The following is a 26,979-nucleotide window of genomic DNA, read 5'->3' as shown; positions in this document are numbered from 1 at the left end:
AGGTAAATGGTCAGGAATTGGGATGAAATAAGTTTGAGAGAGCCGGTGGTGAGCTTTGTGAGTGAGATAAGTGACTTAGTGTTGAATTGGGGATCGTGAATAAAAGTCAGTAAACAGGAAGAGAGCGGGCACAGTTTGTTGGAAGGCAAATGATGGGAATGGGAGGGCCAGACAAGGATCATCAGTAGGAGATGTATAACAAGCTTATATAAAGCCTTTAATGTAACGAAACATCCCAAGGCACTTCACATGAACATTATGAAACAAAGTACGAAACTGAGCCACATAAGGAGATATTAGATCAGATGACCAAAAGCTTGGTCAAAGAGATAGGTTTTAAGAAGACTTCTAAAGGAGGAAAGTGAGGCAGAGAGACAAGAGACGTGTAGGGAGGGAATTCAGAGCTTGGGACCTGGGAAACTAACTGAAGGCATGGCCATCAATGGTGCAGCAATTATGATTGGGAATGCACAAGGCCAGGCCTAGAGGAGCGCAGGTATCTTGGAGAGTTGTAGGGCTGGAGGAGATTACAGAGCTAGGGAGGGGTGACGTCATGGAGGGATTTGAAAACAAGGATGAGAATTTTAAAATCAAGATGTTGTTTAACCAGGAGCCACTGTAGGTCAGTGAGCACAGGAGTGACAGGGGAATGGGATTGGCTGCAAATTAAGACACGGGCATCAGTCTTTTGGATGTCCTCAAGTTTACAGATAGGATGTGGGAGACCAGCCAGGAGTGTGTTGGAATAGTCAAGTCTAAAGGTAATGAAGGCATGGATGAGGATTTCAGCAGCTGCTGAGCTGAGATGAGGTGAAGTTATCAATGTTACAAATATAAACAGTCTTACAGATGCACAAATATGAGGTCATAAGCTCATCTCAGGATCACTTGTGACACCAAGGTTGCAAACTGACTGGCTTAATCTCAGGCTGTTGCTAGGAAGAGGGATAGATTGGTAATGAGGAAACAAAGTTCAAAAACAATGGCTTCAGTCTTTCTAATATTTAATTGGAGGAAATGTCTGCTCATCTAGTACTGGATGTCAGATAAGCAGCCTGATAATTTAGCAACAGTGGAGGAGTCAAGAGAGGTGGTGGTGAGGTAGAGCTGGATGTCATCAACATACATGTGAAAATTAACAGTGATGTAATGAGGAGTAAGAGGGCACTACACAGATAAAACTGGTTTTGAACATAGGGAAGCTCTTGAGCCCCTTGCATTCTGAGTCTGAGGGTGAGGATAGGAATTGAGGTGAGGAAATACTCAAGTGGGTGGTGAAGAAAGTGAGTTTCAAGTTGTTTCTGCTTTCAAAGATGAACTTGGGAGTTATAGGTCATTTTGGTCAGGGAGAAGTAGTGAGGCAACAATTTGAGGTGTGCAGCCAGAGCTGATAGTGGGGAGATGAGCAGATGAATGTTACTTATGGTCTAGGTTATCACTTTGTGATTTGATGCTGAAGGAATGGCAGGAATGATAGGGCAGGGGACACTTCTGGATCTGAAAAGAACAAGACCCTGGATTGTGGTGAGATTGAGATGTCATTACAGGGAGCTAGCTAGAATCAAAGGAGAAGCAAATTGGAGAGAATGCTAAGGAGGGAGTATTGGGATAATTATGCCTGGGCAGGAAATGACATTACAACATTTGTACATGCAGGGATATGTAGGAAAATGGAAATTAGTCAGTTTTTTGCAACCACCTTGTCAATGATGGTGAGCAAGAAGGTCCAAGGTTACTTGTGATGACAAGACGGAGTGGCCATGGTGTGTTATGTGGAAGAGTTTTGGGCAGGATCGCAGAGATAAATCCCACCTAATATCTCCAAACCTCTGTAAAAATTGAAGCAGGAGATGGGAAAGGACACTGCTCACTCCCTCTACAGGCTCCCTCAACAATGTGGCAGAAATTTCCTACAAAGTTCACAAGCCACTGGCTACCCAATAATTGGAGTAATCATTAAGAATTTTCTAAACTGAGACCAGGAATAGGTGGATCTCCCAAGGGTAAAATAAACTAAACTGTTAATTTAAGGTTGCACAACAAAATGGTTCAATGAGCTATAAAAAATGTATTTTTAGTAAGAAGCGACCTGATCAGAGGCAACTGTAAACTAAGTATTACATTTTTCATAAGTATACATTCGTTAACTATTATATAATGCAATTAGTCAATATGTTTATGACATGCATGCTGGCTTATGTTTTCACTTCTATTTCATTTACCATTGACCAACACAATGATTAAAGTACCTTCACAGTTCTTGCCATCAAGAGTTAGTTTGAATCCAGTGCTGCAGGTGCAATAATAGGACCCAGGGGTATTCTCACAAGTATGTGCACACAGTCGACCAGGATAGCGCCAACATTCATTAACATCTGTCAGAAGCAAGCAAGATTCAATGACAGGGTAAAAATGAGATAGTGCAAAAGCAGGAATTAACCAATCCTATTCAATAAAGATGCCTTTCATTATTCGTTTCGAGCTCCAGCATCCAATTCTCTAGGAAATTTGAATCTATCTGGCTTCAGTGAAGTTGGCAATGTAAAGATTAAATGTCTGTGCCCTTTAAGGTACATTATGCATTTTAGTTGTTACACAGGGAGTCATAAAAAAGCAATCAGAGGCTAGGAGAACAGATACTCATTGGGTAAGAATGTGTTGGATTGCTATCAATAATGTATCATTTCTCTGCCACTGTGCATTGCGGTAAACTTATTTTTGAATCAAACCAAAATTGTGTGTGCCACTGGTTTCATCTACAAGAGCAATTTTAAATAGAAAAGCCATTTGTTTGTAAATGTCAAGTATGAATATGTGGAACAGTTCATGTATAACCAATAATTGAAAACATCAGTTTGTTAACCTTGATGTGATATTAATCATCTCTTTTACACTGTCCACTTTAAGTCCACAATCATTAACGTTCAAAATGTATTTTACATCAAAATGACTTTTCATAGTTGAGTAAGTAATTTTGCATTTCAATAGATGGAGAAATAAACACTTCAGAAGAATTATTTCATTTATCATAACTACTATGTCATGTAAGTGGGAAGGAGTGGAAATGGGAAGAATGATACAGTTGAATGATGTATATGGGTGAATACTTATCCAAGCAGGCCTAACTAAATGACACAAAATCAGTGCATTGGGTAAACCACACCCAATAGAACTTAGAGTGCTTTCTTTATATACTTTTTATACTTACCCTTTGTATCGTCGGTTTAAGAAGTGCTTTTTTAAAAATAATTGAAAATTTTCAAAGTTCTGGAGCTGAGTTTCTATCATTTACTAAGTTGGGTGTAATGGGCATTATTAGCATAAATTTATAGAAATTCATAAAAAGTGAGAAAAGGCCACCTGGCCCATTGTGCCGTGTAAATGCTCGCTCTACATTTGTTCTATGTTCGAAAGATAGCCATGGAAACAAGCATTTGTTATTGACTTCTTTCATTCTGGAAGGTGGGCTATGATTGAACAATGCACACATGCAGCACACTAACAATGAATAATTGTGGAAGTATTTTTACAAGGTTTTGCATCAAGACACCTGCCTTCTGGTTTTATGATGAAAGTAAAGAGGAGCTTCTAGAACTTGATCCACCTGGTGTCATCTAACCAGATAATTGATCCAGGCCATTATATAATATGTTTTTATTGTTAAATTATGGTTTAGCACACTGTTGAATAGTTTCTATGAAATACAACAGCCTGTATGACTGACTGGTACCAGGCAAAGTGTCACTGCAATGTCATAAGAATTGTTGGCTTTGCTGGATGGAGTCTACACTCATTGGAAGTGAATACTTGTACAATAATCTTTAAAATAAATAATGCAATGTTCCATTCATTAAAAGCATTCTCACATGAGGGGAGGTGGTGATGTAGTAGTATTGTCACTGAATTAGTAATCCAGGGACCTAGTGTAATAGTGCAATGCTCTGGGGTCCAGGGTTCGAAATGGTGGAATTTGAATTCAATCAATAAAAATCTGGAATTTAAAAAGTCTAATGATGACCATAAAACCATTGTTGTAAAAGCTGGTGTTTACAAGATCTGGTTCACTAATGTTCTTTAAGGAAGGAAATCTGCCATCCTTACCTGGTCTGTGACTCCAGACCCACAGCAATGTGGTTGATTCTGAAATGGCTTTGTAAGCCACTCAGGTGTGTCAAAGTGCTAGAAAGTCAATAAGGAATGAAACCAGATAGCCCACCCGACATAGCACTATGTACCTTTACCACATGACTGCAGTGGTTCAAGAAGCCAGCTCACCATTGTCTTCTCAAGGGCAATTAGGGATGGGCAATAAATGCTGGCCTAGCCAGCGATGCCCTCATCCCATGAACGAATAAAAAGAAACCACAATGGTCCAAGGGGCAGTAATGCTTTCAGACCTACTTAGCCAGCTGTTGACAGCTAGTGCAAGGTTTTTGGTATTTTCTTTTCTGTAATGAAAAAGTGGGCACCACCATGGATGAAAACTGGATAGGGGCAGTCTAACATGGTGGTGGCCCTGCTGGCCGTTTACCCTAATTTTTCACATTGATAACACTGGGGATGAATGCAACTAAATGCTGTTCAATCAAACAAAGTTGTAGCTGACAGAGCAGAATTCTGGGCTGATTATCATATTGTTAGAGATTGACCACTATCCCTTCACCATAAAGACAGAGTTTCCTCTCCTTTCTGCAGTGCTTGGAGCTGTTGAGAAAAATCGCTTTTGCAAGACACGAGGACTGATTTTTGGGCCCAACCAGGGCCAGAAGAGGAGGTAAGTGAACACTAAAGGTAGCACCACTGGCCTGTAGGATAGGTCCCCACCTCCAATCCGTCCCCCAGGCCGTTTCATGGGGGCAGGATGGGTGAGGGGTGGTGGCAAGAGGAGCAATCAGAAGAAAGCTCCTGCTGGCTTAAAACACCTTAAATGGTACCTTAAATGAGTAAACATCCTCCTAAGAGTTTTTCATACTGACCACCAAGACAGGTTGCACAAGAGTCTTAATGGACCGCTGCAGGCACAGAGCCCCCAGGTTTAACAATGCAGCTGTGGAAGTGTTTCTAGGAAACTTAATGGACCAAAAGGAGACCCTATTTGGAATGAAGAAATGGAGGACTCCAAAGCGGTTAGCTCAGGGAAGTAGCCAGGACTGTCAATTGCACCGCTCTATACGTTGCTCCTCACTGCAAGAAAATGTCTAAAAATCTTACCAGGTCAGTCAAGATAAGAGGAGTCAGCTCTGCCTTCTAAAAATCACTTCACCATGACTGCTTCTTAAAACGAATTCCTTTCATGTTTAATTAAAGTACTTGAGCTATTCATTAGCAATGACTTCTACAACCTTACCCTTCATTGGAGGTGTTCTTTCACTCACAGCCTTTCTTCCTATCACCTGAGTAAAAGCCTCAAATGCAACCAAGGGTCCTGAATTTTCATGGGCCTCACCAAAACTCTCAAAGTGCAATAAGATAAAAGCAAAATACTACGGATGCTGGAAATCTAGAACAAAAACAAAAATACCTGGAAAAACTTAGCAGGTCTGACAGTATCTGTGGAGAGGGATACAGTTGACATTTCAAGTCCGTATGAACCTCCATTTCCCCAGTGCCTCCTATAAATCAGTTCCTCTCCGCTGGCCTCCAACTCACCCCTGCCAATCTCCGACTCGCTCCCCCCCTCCCCCCGCGCCCTTTTCTGGCCTCTGGCTCTCCCGTGCTCCCGTGCTGGCCTCTGGCTCTTCTCCAGCTCCATATGTTGCTCCTCACTGCAAGAAAATGTCTAAAAATCTCACCAGGTCAGTCAAGATAAGAGGAGTCAGCTCTGCCTTCTAAAAATCACTTCACCATGACTGCTTCTTAAAATGAATTCATTTCACATTTAATTAAAGTACTTGAGCTATTTATTAGCAATGACTCCTACAACCTTACCCTTCATTGGAGGTGTTCTTTCACTCACAGCCTTTCTTCCTATCACCTGAGTAAAAGCCTCAAATGCAACCAAGGGTCCTGAATTTTCATGGGCCTCACCAAAACCCACAAAGTGCAATAAGATAAAAGCTCTCCTCCAGCTCTTCCCCACTCTCCTCTGGCTCTGCCCCGCTCTCCCCCACTGGCCTCCAGCTCTCCCCTGCTCTCCTCTGGCTCTCCTTCACTGGCATCTGGCTTTCCTCTGGCTCTGCCCAGCTGTCCCCCCGCTGGCCTCTGTGCACCCCCCCCCCCCCCCCCGCCCTGACCCAGTTTCCTCCATAGAATCCCTGTTATCCAATCGGAGTGTTCTGACAGGATGGTTAATCAGGGCACTGAAAGGCAAACCAATCAGGGCAGCAAAAAGCTGTCTATTGACAGCTGGTCCACTTTGGGGGAAACAAGTCTGCCCCGACTGAGGCTTCGGGGAAGGATTTCTATACCTGTAGGGTGGATGAGTAATTTTCCCCTTGAAAGTGGAATCCCTATCCTAGTAAAAAGAAAGCCTTGGATTTATATAGCACCTTCCCCTGCCACAGGATGTTCCAAAGCACTTTGCAGCCAATGAAGTAATTTTGAAGTGTAGACATAGTTGTAATGTAATAAACATAGCTGCCAATTTGTACTGGCAAACTCCCATAAACAGCAATGTGATAATGATAAGATAATCTGTTTTTGTGGTGTTGATTGAGAAATAAATATTGGCCAGGACACCAGGGATAATTCCTCAGCATGATTAGCATGTGGCATAAGTGAAGAGGAAATAACAGAATATAGGACACATTGTGTCACAATACCATGATCTCCTGAACTACATGTACATCTGTCAGAATTTATGACAGAAATGTAGGTAACTGACCACCACAAGTTACCCCAATTACTGATCCAAAACCATTCTTCCATGTCCCAGGACAATATTGATATAGTGCAGGCGGAGTATTAATGTATCAGAATGCTGCCAATAATTATTTTCTTTGTGCTGTTATGAATAGACCATAGACATCATGGTGAAAGGTTTCTTTGTGCACAATCTGATGCAGGGCCCAAGCTGGTCAAACTGCTCGGGCCTGCTGTTTTTAAAGAGTTCACCCTGCCTCATAATCCTGCAGTACTGGGACTCTGCCAAAGATGCTGCCAGAAGAATCTGAGATCTGCAGATTTTTTTTTCAGAATTATTTTCTGAAAATTCTGATTCTAAAACATAAGCCTCAGATCACAGAACTGCGGAAGTTCCCACTCCAATAGGAGTAAGTTAATGAGCATTTATTATGGTTATATTATGATTAGCTATTTACACTGGCTAGAAACCGTCAAATGTATGCATCGTATGATGGAAATTGAATTATTGTTGTAGGTTCTCACGATACATGCAGGTACTGGAATAATCTGGAATTTTGACACCAATGTTTTACATACCAATGCATGTTCTGCTGACAGAGTTGTATAGATAACCACTCTTGCAATCACAGCGATAGCTTCCAGGTGTATTCTGACAGACTTGCCCTTCACCACATCGATGCACTCCACTCTGACATTCATCAACATCTGGGCAAACAAAGATTCATGGAGTTCACTATAGTGAAAGCATTAATTGCCCCATCAGATCTTTAAATTGTATTGTGTTAAAGGATTTATGCAGTTTCAGTGGCTGAAAGTAAGTTTTTAATTTTTTTTTTTTAAAAATACATCATGAGAATTGCAGGCCCTTGGGATTTGCAGCATATTTCAAAATGTACTTACCGATACAACGGATACCATCAGGGCTAGCGTGATAACCCCTTCCACAAGTGATGAAGTTTCTTTGGCAGCTGTAAGACCCAACTGTATTAATGCAATTGAACCCAGGTTTGCAAGGCTGAGCTAGAGCGGTGCATTCATTAATGTCTGTAATGGAAATTAATAATAATTAATAACCTTTAGTCCTAAAATATCCAACTCTCATATGCATAAATCAGTTCATTAACTATTAAATAGTTCAGCAAAATGTTGAGCGGTGGCCCTCAATAAATGTTACATGTTGCTGTTTTACGTAACAACAGGCACATTGTAATAATCTGATTTTATTAAATCATTATCTTGCCACTGTTTTAACAGGACTCCTGTATCTTGATTTTTCTCATTACAAATTTCAGCCTGCATGAAGATTGCATGTTTCTCTCTACTTTTTTTTTGGTTAAGCATCTTATTTCAGTATTGATATGAGTTAAAGTAGCACAATTTCACGATTGTACACCATGCTTAGAAAGAAACTAGGGTCAATCACTGTACAATAGGCACTGAGCTCAAGACAGCGTACATAATACAAAGCACCATGACTTTTCATATTAGTTACTAATGTTATTCCAGAATGATAATGTAAACAGGCAAAGTCTGATCATTAATGCCCCTGATTTTGCGGTCAGTTATGGTGCTAGCTGCTGAATTCAAATAAAGCTCCCCACAAAGATCTGGTGATCTCTGTGGTGTGGATTTCATCTGTCCCAACATTGATCATCCTGCACAGACAATGAAATAAAGATTAGCACTTACACAAGGGATTAAGGTAGAAATTAAAATACCATAAACAATTTTTTTAAAAATTAAAAATCAATTGAACATTTTATCATAATGGAGAAATTTGACATTCCACAAATATAAACTTAAGTTTCTCAGCACCCCAAAAGTAATTATCAGTCATTATTAAATCAATACATTGTTAAAAACCCAGTTATGCTTCATTCAGCAAGGTGTATCTTTTTCAAGGGCTTTCACAGCAAGATTAATAGTGAAACCCCACGTCAATTCAAGTGATTTTTAAAGATTTCCATCTGTGTGGGCTTCAACAGCGCTCCCTATGGAGAAGCAGAGGATCACTGACAGCAGCCTTTGTGTTTCCCTGTTAAACTGCGTATTTGTGGCCATCAGCAGCTGCTGTCAGTTTCAGAGTTATATCAACGGTGAACACTGACAGCTCCACTGTCACTATAACCACAAATCCGGACCATTATAATGTCTGACTGTCTTTCAGTAGCTTACTCAAACAGTCTCCTGTATTTAAGGCAGAAGTCATGCATGTGCATACTTGACTACAGTAGTGTAGCATGACATAGATCATCAAGGATACTGTGTTTGTACAGTTATGTGCCACACATTTTACTCCAAATATTCAAGACGCAATTAATCATAAATCAACGCACATTGCACCCAAATGCTATTTTTCCCTTGGATGCCAACTGTGGCTGACTGAAAGATATTGATGCAGCATGCTCCTGTGGAAAAAGTACAAATTTTCTGAAGTATCCTTCCCCAAAATTAAATCAATTTTGTGGTGGCAGAAGTCCATTTCAATCTAAATGAATACTCTTGATTTCTTTCAGTGAAATTGGTATTTGCATAAGAAAGCATTTTGTTGCCATGTATGCTTAAGCATTTGGCTTTATTTTTAGTCAGCCAGGTGATGGGAATCAAACGGCAGGACAGACATGTTGCAGTATCTCTGTACAGCTACAGTACTCTCTAGACTGTGGATGGCCAAGCCAATTCAAAATATCCTTCGCTCTAAATTAACACTTCCACTGAAAATAAGTTTGCATTTCTGTGGTGAATTGAAAATATGCTTTATGCCTGCTTCCAAGTTGACTAGAAGATGTCAGTGGTAACACAATAGAATTGCTTTAATTTACAATAATGTTACTTCCAACTTCTTAAATTTGGACTATTTTAGTATTTTTTTTAAGATAGCATTAAGATTTTCTCATTCTTTCTGAATTTAACAGTTCATGAAAGCTCACCTTGCATGACATGCTTTGGACAAAATAATATTGCACCTTTAGTAAGAAACATTCACCTAAACATGGCACCAAAAATCATTCTTCATCAAGTTTGACTTAAAAAATCATTTGGAAAAGGCCTTTAATTATTCAGGTAACTTCAACAGTCACACTCACAAAGAAAACACAGAGAAGATACAACCAAGTAAATCTGCAGATATTTAGGCCTTGCTTACTCAGTATACCATTGCAGTATCTTTATTGCTGTGGGGCAGTCAGTGGATGAGCAATCTGTTTCCACTTCATAATGTGTGAGCTTTAAAAATAAGCTCAAAAATGGGATGCACTGGAGTTCCCCAGGCCCACTGACAGTCTAAGAGTTAAAGGTTGCAAGTGAAGAGGAAAAGTGGAGAGATGCCTGAAGCCTTTCCATTAAACTAGAAGTAAATTGAGAAATCTCCAAATTAGATTAGAATTAAAACTTTTTGTTTTTGTACCATTATGAGTTCCAGGAGCATTTCTTGGCCAAATGAAAAAAATCGTTATAATGAGTCATGTAAATTTGTGGCGTTAAATACAGCTCCATACTTCTGCTTCACTATAATCAGTGATAGAAATTTACCAAATTCAGTTTTTGGATGTCAGAGCTTCAAAGAGTACACATAATGGGTTAACAGATTAGAAACTCAACTGCTGCCTTTAACGTCTACAAAGTTACTTGGATATATAGCTCCATAAAATATTAAACTAGGTTCAATTTTTAATTAATTTTGTTTCTTCATACAGCTATATTAAAGCTGCTTTTCAGAAAATCTATTACCATGACAGATGCCCTGTGAATCCTGCAGAAATCCCTCCGAACAACGCATTTTTAGATGACAACGGAATGACCCTGGAGTGTTCTGACATTCATAATTTACTGCGCAGTTGTGATTGCCTTGCTCGCATTCATTGATATCTGAAAATGGAAAAAGAGTGTGTCAGCATCCACAGCTCAGCACTGTGCTAATCAGGAAGCAGTATTGTGTTTATCTAACTCATCATGCAGAGGGATACTAGCACAAGAATTCACCCAGGCAGTACTAGACCACTTCCCTTCCAGGCCCACACAATGATAGCAGGTAGCATGGAAACAAATTTTAATTTATCTTAAGCAATAGCACTAGGTAATTAAGACTTTATTCAGCTAGATGTTTTTCTGACTGAGATTGTGTTTATCATCTTGAAATTTAACAGGCATTCTTTATTAGCTGATTGGCATTTTCCTTGTGATGTAGTTCTATATTTGGAATTATGTTTTGTACATTTTTATGTGTTAAAGAATCAAAACGGTCCAGTCATAGGTAACATCCGATTGCCATATCACCTAATCATATTTATTATTATTATGTGTTCATGTTTCCTGATATCTTCATACATGATTCAGTGTCGAATTTTGTTCTGTAAGGCTCCTATGAAGCATCATGGAACATTTTATTAGTACAAAATTGTTGTTGCTATTGTTGACCCAGACTGGTGATCGATATTGGTGTATCAGGTATGTATTCTGAGTTTTGTCAGTTCGCTGTTGGTTCTGTAGATAATACATTCAACCACAAGGTGGCGTTGCACCCTAATTTGGAAAGTAAATGCAATTGCAGGACACCTTGCTAGGGTATTTACTGCAAGTACATTTGCTGCACTAGTTTAACTAAAATCATTAAGTATGTTCCTGGCAGACTAATGATTATACAGTGTGAAATGTGGGTGATTATACAGTGTGAAATGTGGGTGGCCAAACTGGGGAATTTAAGCTACTGCAACTGCTTCCGCGCTGCATAGAATAACCTATCCTGACAGACAGGATCCAGCAGAATGGTCCTGCTCGAGCCTGGGCCAGCAGTCTCATCATTATATAGTCAGTTACAAAAATAATGAGAGGTGACCTTATTGAGACATATAAAATCCTGAAGGGATTTGATAGGGTAGATACTGGGAGGATGTTTCCACTTGGGGGAGAGGCTAGAGCCAGGGGACACAGTTTAAGAATAAGAGGTCTGTCCTTTAAGATGGAGATGAGGAGAATTTTTTTCTCTCAAAGGGTCGTTAATCTGTGGAATTCTTATCCCCAGAAAGCAGTGGAGGCTGGGTCATTGAATTTATTCAAGGTAGAGTTAGACAGATTTTTAATAGACAAGAGTGTCAAGGGTTATGGAGGGGGGCAGATGGCAAATTGGAGTTGAGCCCACAACCAGGTCTGCCATGATCTTACTGAATGGCAGAGCAGACTCGAAGGGCTGAATGGCCTACTCCTGCTCCAAAGTCCTATGTTCCCATGTAGGACAAAGCCCCCCGCAAGAAATCAAGCGCAACATTGTTAGAGGTGCTTTATACGACATGGGAGGAATTTTAATTTCCCCTGCTGGGTAGATGCAGCAGTGAGCAGTTAAAATTAAGCAGCTCCATTCCCAAAATTCCCAATTTGAACAGCACTGTTTCGCCAGACTCAGGTAGAAGTCTCATGCTTATGTGCTAACTCGTGTCCCATGACATCAATAGGAGCTGAATTTTGCCTGGGTCTGAGCGGAGAAGTCTCTGTGCCTCTCCTATTAGGCTGGCGCAGGCCTGTAGCTGTCAGGAATGACAAAGAGGCACTCCAGGAAAATGAACTCCTCTTCAGATGATTGGCCTCCAACAATCGCAACCATTCATCCTTTATGATTGCAGCTGCCGGACAGTTTCCATTGTGATCCTCATTGACTTCAGGTTTACTAGGGGCTCGTTGGTGAGTCAAGTACTACCTTGATATCAAGGGCAGTCATTCTCACATCACCAATGGAATTCAGCTCATGTTCATATTTGGATCAAGGTTGTATTATGGTCTGGAGCCAGGTAATCCTGGCAGGATGTGCATCAGTGAGCAGGTTATTGGTAAGTGCTGCTTGATAGCATTATTAAAGACTTCCTCCAGCTGACATTTTTGAGAATCACTTGATAGGGCAGTAACTAACTGAGTTGTATTTGTCCTGTGTTTTGTGGACAGGACAGACTGGGCAATTTTCCACATTGATGGGTAAATTCCAGTGTTGTAACTCTTTCGAGTACAAACCCATTTCTATCTGTTTCAGATGAAGTTACATTGTTTCATAGTTTGCCATTGTGAGATTTGAACTCTTGATCTTGGGTTTACAAACCCAGTACCATAACCACTTGGCTATTTAGGCCAAGCAGTATAATTCCAGTGTTGTAGCTGGAGTGGAATAGCATAGCTAGCAACACAGCCAGTTCTGGAGCACATGGTTTCAGCACTGCAGCTGGAATGTTATTGGGGCCCTTAGCCTGTGCTGTGTTCACTGTGATTAGTTTCACATGGTATGAATCAAATTGGTTGAAGACTGACAACTGGATGATGAGCATATCAGAGGGAGGTTGAGGGGGATCTTCTTCCACTCAGCACCTCTGACTAAAAATGTTTTCCAATCCTTTAGCGTTATCTTTCACACTTACATGATAGGCTCTGCCATTGTTGAGAAGGGAATATTCATGGATCTTCCTGGTCCTGTTAGTTGCTTAACTGCCCACCACCATTCACAACTGGATGCAAAAGGGTTGTGGACTTGATCTATTGAGTGCGGGGTGGCTTAGCTCAGTTTGTAGCATGCTAGATTTGACGTTCCCATGCATGTAGCCCTGTGTTGCAGCTTGAAAAGGTTAGCACCTCAGTTTCAGGTTTGCCACATGCTGTTCTGGGCATGTCCTTTGACGTTCCTCTTAGAAAAAGTGTTGGTCACCTTGCTTGTTGATGATGGAGGAATGAGGGATTTGTTAGGTCAAGAGGTTACAGATTATGGTGATGATCCACAGTGCCACTTAGTGTCATAAGGCTATAACCCTTTATTTTTGAAAATATGTTCTTTCAACTTTCAAACAATTAGAAATGTTGCAATTTTAACTGGGATAGAGCAAACTACTTAAAAATGCAAGGCCACATTCCAAAGTGAAGGTGAGAAACAAACAAATCACCCTCAAGAAGTGTGAAGAGAGAGACATTTGCTATAATCCAGACACCCATCAAACTCGTAACTGTCTAAGGAAGAGACAAAAGTACTGGATATTGAAACAAAGGCTGGCACTGACAGACCACCCAAAACCTCTTGGAAATACACAATGGGTGAAGTATTTCAAGGCTGCCCAACCACTTGAGAGAGATTGAAAGTGGCACAGATGGTATCAAGAAAGTTTTCAGTAGAAGAAACAGGCTGAGTGTTGTTCTTTCTGCCTCTCTCTCTTTTGGAGTAAGAGTGTCACCTGGTTCCAGAAGCCAACTCTACCAGAAATCTACCCGTGAACCAAGATCTCATAATAATTGCTACATCTTATACATCTGACCACATCCAAGAAACCAGTGAACCCAAATTGGCTGCAGCGTTTAAAATCCATGCCTCAAGGACAATCAAAGGACACGTGTTTGATTGGCTCCTTATTGCCCACAGCTTCAATAGGTAAATACATTCTGATTTGGAAAAGGTACATCCTCCTGAAAAAGAAACTTAAACCTTAGTTGTGACTACCCGAGGAGCTAGAACAGAGGAGAGGCAATTCACCCCTATTCACCTGGTCGGAACAAAATTGGGAGCTTGTGTCCAGAATTGTTCCCACAAACTGACGAAAGAATTGGAGTGGGGCAAGTAAATTGTTCCTTCGAAAGCCATTTAAAAACTACAAAAGTTTTTCTTGGGTCTGTAATACTCAAGTGCTAAAATGTCCACATTCGATGTCAATGCTTTCATGTAACAGGATGAGATAACTGGTGAGAAGTTAAGGGCACTGTCCTTAGAAGAATTAAAAGGTGTAGCTAGGCACTTAGAGGTGGAGTTCCGCCAGAAATTTTAAAATGGGCGGAAATTGAGCACGCTGAAATAGATAAATTAGCAGCAGAGAAATTAAGATTGGAGCAGTGGAAATTGGAACTGGAATTTGAGGAATGGGAAAAAGAGTGGGAGAGGCAGGAACAGAAGGAGAGAATTCCAGGAAAGGGAAAGAAAAAGGAGAGGGACTTTAAACTATAACAGCTCAAGCTGATAAGGGAGGATCCACTGAAGATACCCCTGGTGAGGGAACCACCCCAGGCTCAGACTTAGAGGCTGAGGATTCAAGTTTGCCCATTTAATCCCCGAGTTTGATGAAGTGGTGGTGGACGCCATCTTTTATCTCTTCCGAAAGGTTAGCGCAGCAGTTCAAGCGGCCAGCCCAACACTGGTCCCAGCTGTTGCAGAATAAGCTGACAGGGAAAGCTCACAAGGTTTACTCCCTCTAGCCTGAGGAAAGCGCAACAAACCATGAGGCTTCAAAAAGGGTGTTTTTAAATGCATAACCAGTTAGTGCCAGAGGCGTACTGTCAGAAGTTCTGTACCTTTAGGAAATGGCCTGACCAGACATACCTGAAATTTGAACGGCTTAAGCAGTGCTTTATTGACCGATGGGTAAGGGCGCTTGAAATTGAGGCCATCTATAAAAATCTTCGTGAAATAACTCTCAAGGCATTCAAAACCTCCATATCCTTCCTGATATGAATTCACATAGAGCAACAGAGAGTAACAGGGGCCAGGCAGGCAGCAACTCTGGCTGATGATTATGAACTTGTCCACAAATCCTCATCTCAAAGGAAACCCTTCCCTAGTCACCCCCAACCAACTGAGAAGATAGAAGGTGAGAGATTGATAGGAAACTGAGCACCCATGGAAGGGAAGGGACAGCTGGAAACACAGGGGGCCTTCCTCAGGCCAGAAAGAGAAGAGAGGTGAGACCAAGAAGCCTGTGTGCTTTCACTGCCACAAGGTAGGACACCTCTGTGCTGGTTGGTGGAGGTTACGGAAAAACCCATAGGATTTATTGGGGCACACAACCCCACGCAGAAAATGGGAGTCAGACAGAGAGCACAGCAGTCCAGGTTATGGCTCTGACTGCAGCAGCAAATCCTTGTAGAGGCACTACTGTGATTATGGGTGAGTTTAAAAACCTTCCTGACTAACAAGGATTTGAATCAGAACGAAGAACAGCTATATTTCCCAGAGCAAGATGAATAAGCCTGTAGTGATACTGAGGGATACAGGGGCCAGCCAAACTCTACTGCTGGGAAAAGACATGACCTTTCCACCAGAGAGTACAGTAAGTGCCAAGGTGTTGGTAAAGGGTATTGAAGGAGGGTACATGCCCCATCCCCTTATACCGGGTACACCATGAGTGCAACCTTGTGCCAGCACCAATGGCCATAGGAGTTACCCTAAGTTTGCCTGTGGATGGGGTTTACCTTCTCCTTGGCAATGACCTTGCGGGATCAAAAGCGATGGTAGTCTCAGAGAAGCTGACCGAGGTCAGGGAGACAGAACAGCTCTGGTCTATGTCCAGACAAACTCCATCTGTGGAGGCTGAAGTGGCACTGCAGATAGATGACCCTACTGCCTGCTTATCCGAGACCTGTTTCAGGAGTCTAGAGGACCCTAAGGAGGTCATAAGTAGGTCTTTCTTGGTTGTGGCTCAGCAAGCTGAACCATTGTTAAAGAAGTTAGCTCAGGCTGCCCATGCTGAAGCTGAGGCAGAGGCGATCCCTGAACGCTACTACATTAAAAATGAGATGCCAGTGAGGAAATGGAGACTCCTTCACAGACCCGTAAACAATGAATGGACAGTGATCCACCAGGAAGTGGTGCTGCCAAGGTACTGTGGGGAAAAGTTAAGGCTAGCTCACAAAATCCCAATGGCTGGGCATGTTGGTGTATGATAAACCCAAGCCCGCTTTAGCCAGCATTTTTACTGGTCAGACCTCCACAGGACGAGGTAAGGTTTTGCAGAACCTGCCACATTTCTCAGGTTGTGGGGAAACCCAAGCTTGCAATAAGAACTGCACCTGTGATTCCTATGCCGTCGTTTGAGCAACCATTCAGCAAGGTGTTAGTGGACTGTGTGAGGCCCCTGCCCGAAACAAAAGTGGGCTCCCAGTATATCCTCACCATCATGGACGTGGCTACTTGCTTCCCAGAGGCTGTACTACTGAAAATCATATCTGCCAGAATGCAGGTGAGGGAATTAGCACAATTCTTTACCCGGTATGATCTGCCGACCAAGATCCAGTCGGATCAGGGATCAGATTTCATGTCACGAATATTCCAGGAAGTCATGAGTAACCTGGGGCTGAAGTCTCTGGTTGGCGAGCAGGGGCAGGGCCCGTTCGCCAAGGGGTAAAACGATGCGCAGTGATGTCGGGCAGGCATCCCAATGTCACCGCGCGCCACTTAGATTTTCAGTTAAGCGGGTGTGCAGCCCCACGCCCGCCAAGCTGGCAAAGGCCAATTAAGGCCTATTAAAAACTAATTAGAATAGTTAAATGAGATGCCCATCCAACCTTAAGGTTGACGGGCAGGAGAAGAGCCCAGGCGGCCTTCGCATTTTTCATGGAACCTCATCCACGGTCAGGATGAGATTTCATGAAGTGTTTAAAAATTCAACAAAATTTTTTTTAAAAAAAATCATTGATATGCCCCAGCTCATGTGACACTGTCACATGAGGCGACATGTTTTAAAAGTTTTCAAATACTTTATTTAAAAATTTTAAACTTAAACAAATCTCCCTAAGGCACCTCTGTGCCTCAGGGAGATTTCTGTGCTCCTAGCGCACAAGGATGAAAGAGCGCATTCCCGACTCAGGGAATCGCACCCCCCACCCCACCGCTCACACAGGAAGTGTTCAGCGCTTCCAGGTGAGCGTCACGCTGAAAAGGCCGGCCCACGTAAAATGGCGGCACACACCCAATTGGGGGCACCAATTGGGTTCGCGCTTGCTCCCACCCACCCCCACACAACGCCCCCCCCACCCCCCCATCCCCCACCGGTTGTGACCCAGCTGAAGACCTGAAGACCTCAACATATTACCTGCAGTCACAGGGGGTTCTAGAACGATACCACCAGATCCTAAAAACAATGATCAGGACGTACCCCCATGACTGGGATAAAGGACTGGGTTTTCTTCTGTCACTACCAGAGACTCACCCAATGAGTCCACCACTGGTTTTACCCTGTTTGAATTGGTTTATGGATACCAAGTGAGAGGTCCTCTGAAACTAATCAAGGAGAGATTATTAGAACAGAAGAAGCCTCCATGTTAGACTATGTAATCATGTTCCGTGAGCAACTCAAGAGCACTTAAAAATCTCCCAAACAGCCATGAGAAACAGGCAGACAAACATATCTGGGCCCGAACCTTTCAGCCAGGAGGCTACATGCTAATGCTCGTACCAATACTGGGTGATCCCCTAAAAGCCCGGTTCAGTGACCGGTATAGAGTAGCAAAGAAGCTTGGGGAGGGAAACGAACTACGCCCCAGACCACAGGAAAAAGCAAAGGCTGTCATGTCAACAGAAAAACAATATCACAGCTGAAAAAGGTACAGGCAGTAGTACAGTTTCCCATTCCTACAACAATATAGGAAATCATGAGATCTTTAGGGATATGTGGATTCTGCCACATGTTTGTCCCAAACTTCAGCACAGTAGCTGCCCTGCTGACAGTCCTACTACAGAAAAAAGCAAAAGTAGTATGGATCGAGAAATGCCAGGCAGCTTTCGAGAAGCTGAAAGTCATTTTAGTAAACAAATCAGTGCTAGCAGCTCCAGACTTTAGTCAAGGTTTTAAAGCAGCCATCAATGTTAGTGACCTTGGAGTAGGGGCTATTCTCCTCCAGGAAGACGAATCAGGAATATAGAGGCCAATTGGGCACTTCTCCAAAAAACCGAACAAACATCAGAAATGGTATTCCACATTAGAACAAGAAACCCTAGGTTTATTACTGGCTCTCAAACACTTTGAGATTTATGGACGAAGTGGATGCAGGGAGGTACAGTCGATACCGACCATAACCCTTTGACCCCTGTGGAGAAATTCAATGCCAGGGACAAACACATCCTTAACCTCATGGAAATACACAATGGGTGAAGTACTCCAAGGCAAGGCTGCCCATCCACTTGACAGAGATTGCAAGTGACATAGCTGGAATCAAGAAGGTCTTCAGCAGAGGAAACAGGCCGGGTGCTGCTCTTTCTGCCTCTCTCTCTTTTGCCCAGTTGCCCAGTTTGAGAAGCCAACTCTAGTAGAAATCATCTGCCTGAGATTTCTTAATAGTTGCTATATCTTCTGCATCTGATTGCATCCAAGAAACCAACTAACTTAAATCAGCCGCAGCGTTTAAAATCTATGCTTCAAGGATGATCAAAGGACACTAAACTGTATATTATTTTATCTTTTAAACTTAGACTCTAAATCCCCTTATTTCAGTGGGGGAGGAGTGTGTGTGTGTGTCTTCATGAGGACCAAAGGCTTGACATCACATTTTTATTATTTTTCTTGGGTTTAATGGTTAATAACTTTGTTCTTTCTTTAACTAAATAAACCTTGTTTGATTGGCTCTGTATTGCTCACAGCTCAAACAGGTAAATGCATTCTGATTTGGAAAAGGCATGTCCTCATTAAAAGGAAACTTTACCTTTGTTGTGGCCAACTGAGGAGGTAAACAGAGGGGAGCAAGTTCACTCTTTCTCACCTGGTTGTAACAATGGATACCCAGCTTTGGGCTGCTAGATTTTTTTCTTAATCTATCCCATTTAGCACAGTGGCCATGCAGACATGATGGAGGGTGACCTCAGTGTGAAAATAGGACACAGTCTCCACAAAGACTGCGCAGTTGCCACCCTACCATGCTATCACTGACAGATGTATCTGCAGCAGGTAGATTAATGAGTCGCATAGGTTTTTCCCTCCTGCTTGTCCCGCCAGTCTGGGGACTATGTCCTTCAGTACTCGAGCAGTGGTAATGCTATCAAGCTACTCTTGGAAATGGGCATTGCAGTCCCCAGAGTACATTGTTAGTATCCTCAGTGCTTCCGCCAATGGTTTTCTAGATCATATGACAATAAGAGCTGAAACTGAATTCAAATTCTCAAACTGATATGATGGGACTGAACGCAAATGTTTTGGATTATTTGTCCAAGCCTCTGGGTTACTAGTCCAGTAAATAACCACTACATTACCACACATGGTGAATATATATTTGCATTCAACACAAAAAGTCAACAGGTTAGGAATTTTAAATGTCAAAGTACTTCAGACTGATTTCAAACCTTGGCATTGATCATCCACTTGTTCATAGCCTGTTCCACAAATAATCGTTTTCTGGCATCTAAAGGAACCAACTGTATTAATACAGATTTCCCCAAATTTGCAGTTCTGGGACTCCAGCAAACACTCATTAATATCTGCAGGAAAACATTACAAAGCATAATTGTCACAAAGTTAAATTATTGACTCTCGTATTTCCATTTCTAAACATATAAATAAATCCATTCCTGAGAAAATAAATGTGGAATCCCTTTATGTGCGAGCCATAAACCGTATCAAATCTAATATTTAAGAACAGGTAAAGGTGCGTTGGTGATGGAGGATCCAGTACTCATTTGTCTATGGTTTCAGATGGATACAGCAGCTGTATAAACAGCATACTGCATGAATGCTGCAAACTTCTCTCCACATGCTATGCAGCTTCTGCATGATTCACATGTTGTTGTTAGTTTCAAATGGAGGTTTTGTGTAGTTCTAAGTCAGCAACTGGGTACTTTTTAAACATATTACATGTTGGCATTGAACAATACAAATCAGGCTAAATGGACTGTAAAAGATAAGCTCATGGGTCAGGCTATGTTTTAGAAACTAAACGCAACAGACTGTAAAAGATTTAGTCTATAGATGTTTCCATTTCTGGTGCTACAACTCCATGAAAGTTACTTCCTATGGTAACTTTTTTTGCATGTATAAAATCCAAATCAACTAGTTTTTAACCCTTTTTCCACAGCACACCTATTGTGCGCGTATACATGCACGAGTGGTTTTCTGTGTGCATGCACATGAAATATATGCTTAAGTAATCAAGATATTGGATTTAGTCAAGAAATAAATTGAGGCGTACGCAGAACAAGAACGAATATAATAAAATATCCAATGATTTCCAAATCTGAAGAGTGCAGCAGTCAGCAAGGGCTCAGCGAGCAGCCACCTGGCACTGAAATCTGTTCAGGCTGTTTACACAACAACTTCAGATCATACAGTAATAATAAGCTTGGGCATGGAGTGAGCTACAGACTTGATTGTGGAATTATATAGGATTGCCAGTCTAACAAAGAAAAGCAGAAAATAAAAATGAAAGACATTAAACTTCTATTCATTGATTCTTTTGCACTAAGCACAAATAGGTAAAATTGGACAAGTTATTTTTAGCATATTCACATGTCATATTTAAACCTCTAAACATTTAATTCTTCTTCAGTAATTTGTAAAATAAAGAAATGTTGGTAACATTTTTCCATATGGTTTACTGTGTATGGTTTTGAGAAGGGCCTTCTGTACTCTGCAAATAGCATGTCTAATGTAAGCTATGTAAAAGTCAGGTGCTGACAAATGCTTATGGATTTGCTATGCTTAATTTGCTTTTTTTAAAATGACCTTGTGCTGGAAAGAAAGAAAGCAATACTGGGAATTACTTCATAGTGCCACAGTACAAATAAAAGTGAAAGCATTTCTCATTCTGCAGCTGAAACAACCACAGAATTGTGATTTGCAATGCAGCATAACTCACTTGGTAAAATAAACATGTTTGCAATTTGCAGTAATTGAACTTAGCTGTGTTGAAATTACAATGAGGCAAATGAATCCCTTCTCAGTTTCTTTGGTAAAATGATTTTGCAATACTGCTGTTATACCAAGACCAAGATGATTAAAACCAGATGGGTGGCCAGAGTAACGTGGAAACATTTTTATTTCCCTCCCCGTGAGGTCACAGGTATTTGTCTACATATACTGGAACAAGTACCCTCATGTTAGGAGGCTCATAGATTCAACAACTGAAATTAATTCTCTCTATCTTTCCCATCCCACTAGAAGCCCGGATATGATTCTTTCCTGCAGTAAGTAACAGCAACTTGTGTAATAATAAATTCTACTATGACACAAAAATGTAAATCTGTTTAAGTTGCCAGTTAGTGGACAAGCTAACACCCACAAATGGTGCTCTAATTCCAGACCCAAGTTCTAACTACATTTGATTCTTGTTCAGTAATCTATGAAGTAATGAAACATTGGTACTCATTCCCCATATGGCAGACATCTTAAGACTACTGTGTATTTTTAAACACCCATCTGGTATTACAGCAATATTGCAAATTCATTTTTCAGAGTACTTGTGAAGAGAATTATCTCCTTCACATTTTTGTATCAATGCAAATTACAAATGTGCCTCTTTTATTTAGCAGGTTATGCTGCAATTCAATCTGTACACAAGCAAAGTGATAAGCATTGGTTTCATTACTGTTCAGCTGCTGCAATAAATTTTCAATAAGTTTATGATCAAACCAATGTAGCTAAGGATTCATTCAAATACATTTATTTTCTGTTAAATTAACTATGCTTATGATTAATCTGTATTTGCTGAATTTTCAAGTGAACAGTTACCACCGAAGGAGCTGTAAGCTATCTCAAATTATTAAAACACCCATTGCACTCATAATATTCCTGATTGATTGACATATAAAATGTGTGGTCTCATAAGAATTTTAAAATTGATTCGTTTAGCAATCTTTTTAATTAAGTTGTGTAGCAAGAGTATTAAATGACTGACTGTAATATGCTACATCTTTTCACTTGTGAGGTGATCATTACTTATTCCCAATTTTATCAACTATAAGTTGATCAGTCAATTGATTCAGAGAAATGTTTGCCATTACTGCATTAGAATGGAATCACAGCTATGGGGATGGTGTGCAGCTAGAGCCCGGACGTCGCTCTGAGCAGTGATGCTGTGGCATTTGCTGCTAACTGTCCAAAAGAATCCATACTTATGAAAACAGAAAATGCTGAAAAAACTCAACAAGTCTGACAGCATCTGTGGAGAGAGAAAGAGTTAACGTTTCAAGTCCATATGATCCTTCTTCAGAGCCGCAAGGAGAACTTCCTCTTCTTCCGCAGCAGGGGTACCATTCAGACAAGCGGTGAGGGCTTCCAGTGCAGTGCATTGACACAAAGCCACTCCCTCTTTGACATCATCAGCTGAGGTCATGGCCCCTTAAGGTCAGTCTTCAGCTCAATGACAAGTAAGTTTATATGAATGATTTTAATATTTTAGAACAGTTATGATCCTTTTTAAAATTGTTATAGATTTACAAATACTTGTAACACTCTTAGAACAGATTTAAAAGTTTGCCAGGTTCTATCCCTTAGACACTAATGTTACCCAGCTCCACCTCCCCTGACCCCGTGCCTCCAGATCCACTCCCCCACAAAGCCCTGGCCACCCTCTTCCCTGCCCCAAGCACCCCAGGTACTACCAGTTCCTCTCCCAATCTCTGGCTCTTGTCCACTACCTCACCAACACCACCAGCTCCTCCCTCCCCTGTACCTTGTGGGGGGAGGTGGCGTCGGGAGAAGCTGGAGCATGGGGGCGGAGTTGGGTGGTGGAGTGGAGCCAGTTGGGATGAGAAGCCAGGGGTGCCAGTGGCGTGGGGAAGCAGAAAACCAGTGGATACCAGAGGAATGGGACAGAGGAGCCTCGATTGTGGGTTGTGGGCAGAGGAATCAGGACTGCTGGGGGTTGCGGAGAGGAGGAGGGAGCTGGGGATGCATGGGTATGGGGGGAGGGGTTCGGTGGTGGTGGGTGTTGATGTTAAAGTCTGAGAACTCACCTCCGTCCTGCCCATTTCCAGTCGGAAGATATGAAGGTGACCAACCTGTTCTAAGTGAGGACTTGGCGGATTCAGGAGGTGTGTGTTTTTACACTCACCTCCTGAATATGAATGCCTGCTTGAGCAGCATCCATAATTGGGTATCCACCCCCCCTACAACCCAGCCCCCAACAACCTTTAAGCCAAGACCTCCAATATCATCATGAGGCCGCCAACCTCCCACCCCCCTTCACCAGGTCTCTGATTTCCCCTCTCCTCTCCTCCACCCTCCAATACAGTCTTTAACAAGTTCAGGACATCTCATATTTGTTTCATAGCCAAGGATGTACTTTTTAAAAACACTCACTACTGTAATGTAGAAATCCTACAATAAAATGTTTCTGGGGTAGAGTCGCTGTTGAATGCTCAAAATCTCCACACCTCCTGACATAACATAGCTGTGAAACCTACCCATTACCAGGACCATAAAAGCTATTTTAAAACTGTTTCTCCAGGCTTTCACTGATCTTCCGCCAAAGTTACAGCAGGAGTTTGGGACATTCCCTGAAGAAATTCTGGATGGCTGTGTCTTAATCAGATGTACCTAATCCCATGTGGAACAGCAGCTATGGATTTCAACCTTGATAAGTAAATAAGCAACAGACAACAGTTTGAAGAAGACAAACAACGGGTGTTCTGTTCTTACCAACACATTTGTCATTTGCATTTCGGATAAAGCCATCCTCACAGATCTTTGCAGGGATACACTGGAATGATCCTTGGGTGTTCACACAGGATTCTTCTCTTGAACAGTTGTGTGAGTCCATTATGCATTCATTCACATCTATAATCAGTAAATTATGGCACACAATTTTTTAAAATTACAGTATTAAATAATTATATACAAAAGCATAAAATGTCTGTACAATATTTGTTCATAACATACAATCTGCCTTTACAACCCCCAGCAAAGAAATTCAAATATAATAACTTGACATCAAACTAGCCAAAGGTCTTATTATCTTTTATATTCTGCAGGATGTAAATATGCATTTACCTTCACATGAGAACTGATCTGTCATCAATCTATAACCAGAGAAACAGGAACAAATAATATCCTCTCCAATCTGTTTGCAGTAGTGCATGCATGGACTGGCATCTGTAAGAAAGAACTTCTATTTAAACTTGGGGGAGAAAACAGACAATGTATCCAAGCAAACTCCAAAGGTTATCAGAATTCCTTAAAGGAGGCCTTTCCTCTGTTAGGGAAGATGTATAATGTATTGCTGCACACTCTTACAATAGCCCAATTTTGCCACACTAGCAACTTCTGACCAGCAGTGTTGTGTGATTGTGCACAATTGTATCGGGACTTTTAGAGATAGGTTGAGTAAACTCATGTATTTTTGAGTTCTTGATTTTATCTTGTGGTATGACATCAGCATGGGAGCGTCGGAATAAGCCATCAAAGCTTACCTGGCCAAAGTGAGGGGGGACTGAACCTCTTAGAAAACTAAATAAGTCTCCTGCCTGATTTTGATGGGAATCTGTATCTGTCAGTGGTCAGGAGTGGGATTTCGGGGTGGCAGAAGATTGCCGGCAGAGAGCCACAGGAATGATCTTCAGCTCAGTAAGAAGGAGAAAGGAGAGGGGATTTGGCAGGAAAGCCCAAGACTTCATTGTTGGACCTGGGAAGGCACACATGCTAGGTCTAGCCCACAAGAGAACCATAAAAAATGTAGAAAATCTTACTTGCTCCAACCTCTACTGGGCCTGGCACTTCTCTTTGAGCCTTGCACTGGCCATGGGTCTTGCTGTTGCATTTTATAATTGCATTAGGCCCTATTTAACTGTAAGGATCCTGACTTTCATATATCCATGAGTGTCATGCCAACACAGAGGAAGAATGCTGCCTCTAATTTAACAGCCTGCATCACACTATTCGTGTCAGATGAAAGGTAGTTAAAAGCAGACTTTTAAAGTTCTTTATTCCATTTTTGCATGCACTTCAAATTTGGTTTGAATCTTTCTCTATGATTTGACCATCATGAGAACTATATTTTTTAATGTTTGTCATTGACAATGATAATCATACGAATTCATTCTAATAACAGAAATAACAATTTCACACCCAGGTACTAAACGTTCAGGTCTGTTTCTTTCAGCTAAATGGTAGGGCATGGGGAGGGAGAGATGACAAGGGAGAAAGTGTACTTCTCAAAATAAAATGTGGAAAGTTGCAGTGCTGGGAAGCTCATTCTTTTTCACCTTTTGCAGCATTAGGATGAAGCCCAGAAACTTTAAGCTCCCTTCCATCCACCACAGCACACAAAACACCAGCATAACATTTCCTTATGCTCGCTATCCTGCCTATTGCTAAATTCGATGGAAGTTTTTATGCTGTAAGAACTAAAACAATGGGATACAAACCAACTTAGTTCAGAATTGTTAACATTTGCATGAGACAAGAGACATTCACCCATCTCTGGGGTTAAATAGAACCCTAAGTTAATGAAGAAAAAAGATGATACTCCAAATTGCAGTGTCACTTTATTCAATGGCTTTTTGTGACTTGTACAAACCCATTTTTGCTTCTTCCATGGCTTGTGTTTAATACATATTTCCTTTAGACCCTGCATACATTTTTAATCGTAATAAATGAAACAGTAGTCACACCTATTAAGCAAAGTGTGACTCAATATACCCCTTTTTAAGCAACATTGCTTCTAAATGTGAATTTGAAGATATTGTTCTTGATACAATCATACCTCCACAGCGATCCATTTCAACAGATGTTTGAGTTTGTGATTCTTGAGTAGCCTTTGCCTCCGTGAAAGTGTTTTCCTCATCTTCGTATTCTGTATCAAAGTATGGACACGGCAATGAAATAAATACTATCTTAACATCTCACCACACTATAAATTTCAAACTTTAAAATATGTTCTATGATATGTCATATCAGCAACTTTATCAAGAAAATAAACATTTAAAATTAGAACCATAGGATCATTGCAGCACAGAGGAAGGCCATTCAGCCCATCCTGTCCATGCTGGCTCTCCTAAGGAGCAATTCACATACTGCCATTTTCCCGCCCTCTCCCCACATCTCTCCTTTTCGGATATTTAGAAAATGTAGAAAAGTTTACGGCACAGGTTACTCTGCCGATCGTGTCAGCGCCAACTGAGAAATGAGCTCCTGAGCCAAATTCCATTTTCCAGCACCTAGTCCACAGCCCTAGAAGTTACGGGACTTCTCGTCTTTTGCTCCACTGTACTAATTTTATTCATTGCTCAGTGGTACAGATTTGGTAGCAATATCACTAGTGGAATTTTAACTGGAAACTAGGGGGCATGGCAAACATCAAACATACCAGTTTTCAGTAATTTTAACTCCCAGGCCTCAACTGCATGCCCCAGACAGCTACCCTCCCAAAACAGGCAGGAAAAAGCAAGTGACAAGTGGCCAGGAGCAGATGTTCAGAAAGCAGGGAGCCATCAGCCAGCATCAGTGGATGGATGCCTGCTGGCTAGAA

At 41.4% G+C, this 26,979-nt stretch overlaps 1 protein-coding gene across 2 annotated transcripts in view; it reads right to left on the bottom strand.

The window, feature by feature from the left end:
• The window catches only part of fbln2 (fibulin 2), a 201,235-nt gene that overhangs the window by 25,975 nt on the left and 148,281 nt on the right, over window positions 1-26,979 (bottom strand). For both annotated transcript variants that reach the window (XM_041191987.1, XM_041191986.1), the window contains 8 exons: window positions 26,215-26,304; window positions 24,504-24,605; window positions 24,153-24,290; window positions 19,862-19,996; window positions 10,534-10,671; window positions 7,705-7,848; window positions 7,381-7,509; window positions 2,250-2,375 (listed from right to left, as the gene is read on the bottom strand). In XM_041191987.1, coding sequence (XP_041047921.1) covers window positions 2,250-2,375; window positions 7,381-7,509; window positions 7,705-7,848; window positions 10,534-10,671; window positions 19,862-19,996; window positions 24,153-24,290; window positions 24,504-24,605; window positions 26,215-26,304 — 1,002 coding nt within the window. The remainder of the gene's footprint in view (window positions 1-2,249; window positions 2,376-7,380; window positions 7,510-7,704; window positions 7,849-10,533; window positions 10,672-19,861; window positions 19,997-24,152; window positions 24,291-24,503; window positions 24,606-26,214; window positions 26,305-26,979) is intronic.

This window comes from Carcharodon carcharias, chromosome 7 (genome assembly GCF_017639515.1).
Source record: "Carcharodon carcharias isolate sCarCar2 chromosome 7, sCarCar2.pri, whole genome shotgun sequence".
NCBI classification, from domain to species: Eukaryota; Metazoa; Chordata; class Chondrichthyes; order Lamniformes; family Lamnidae; genus Carcharodon; species Carcharodon carcharias.
This window is presented reverse-complemented; position numbering and strand designations above follow the sequence as displayed.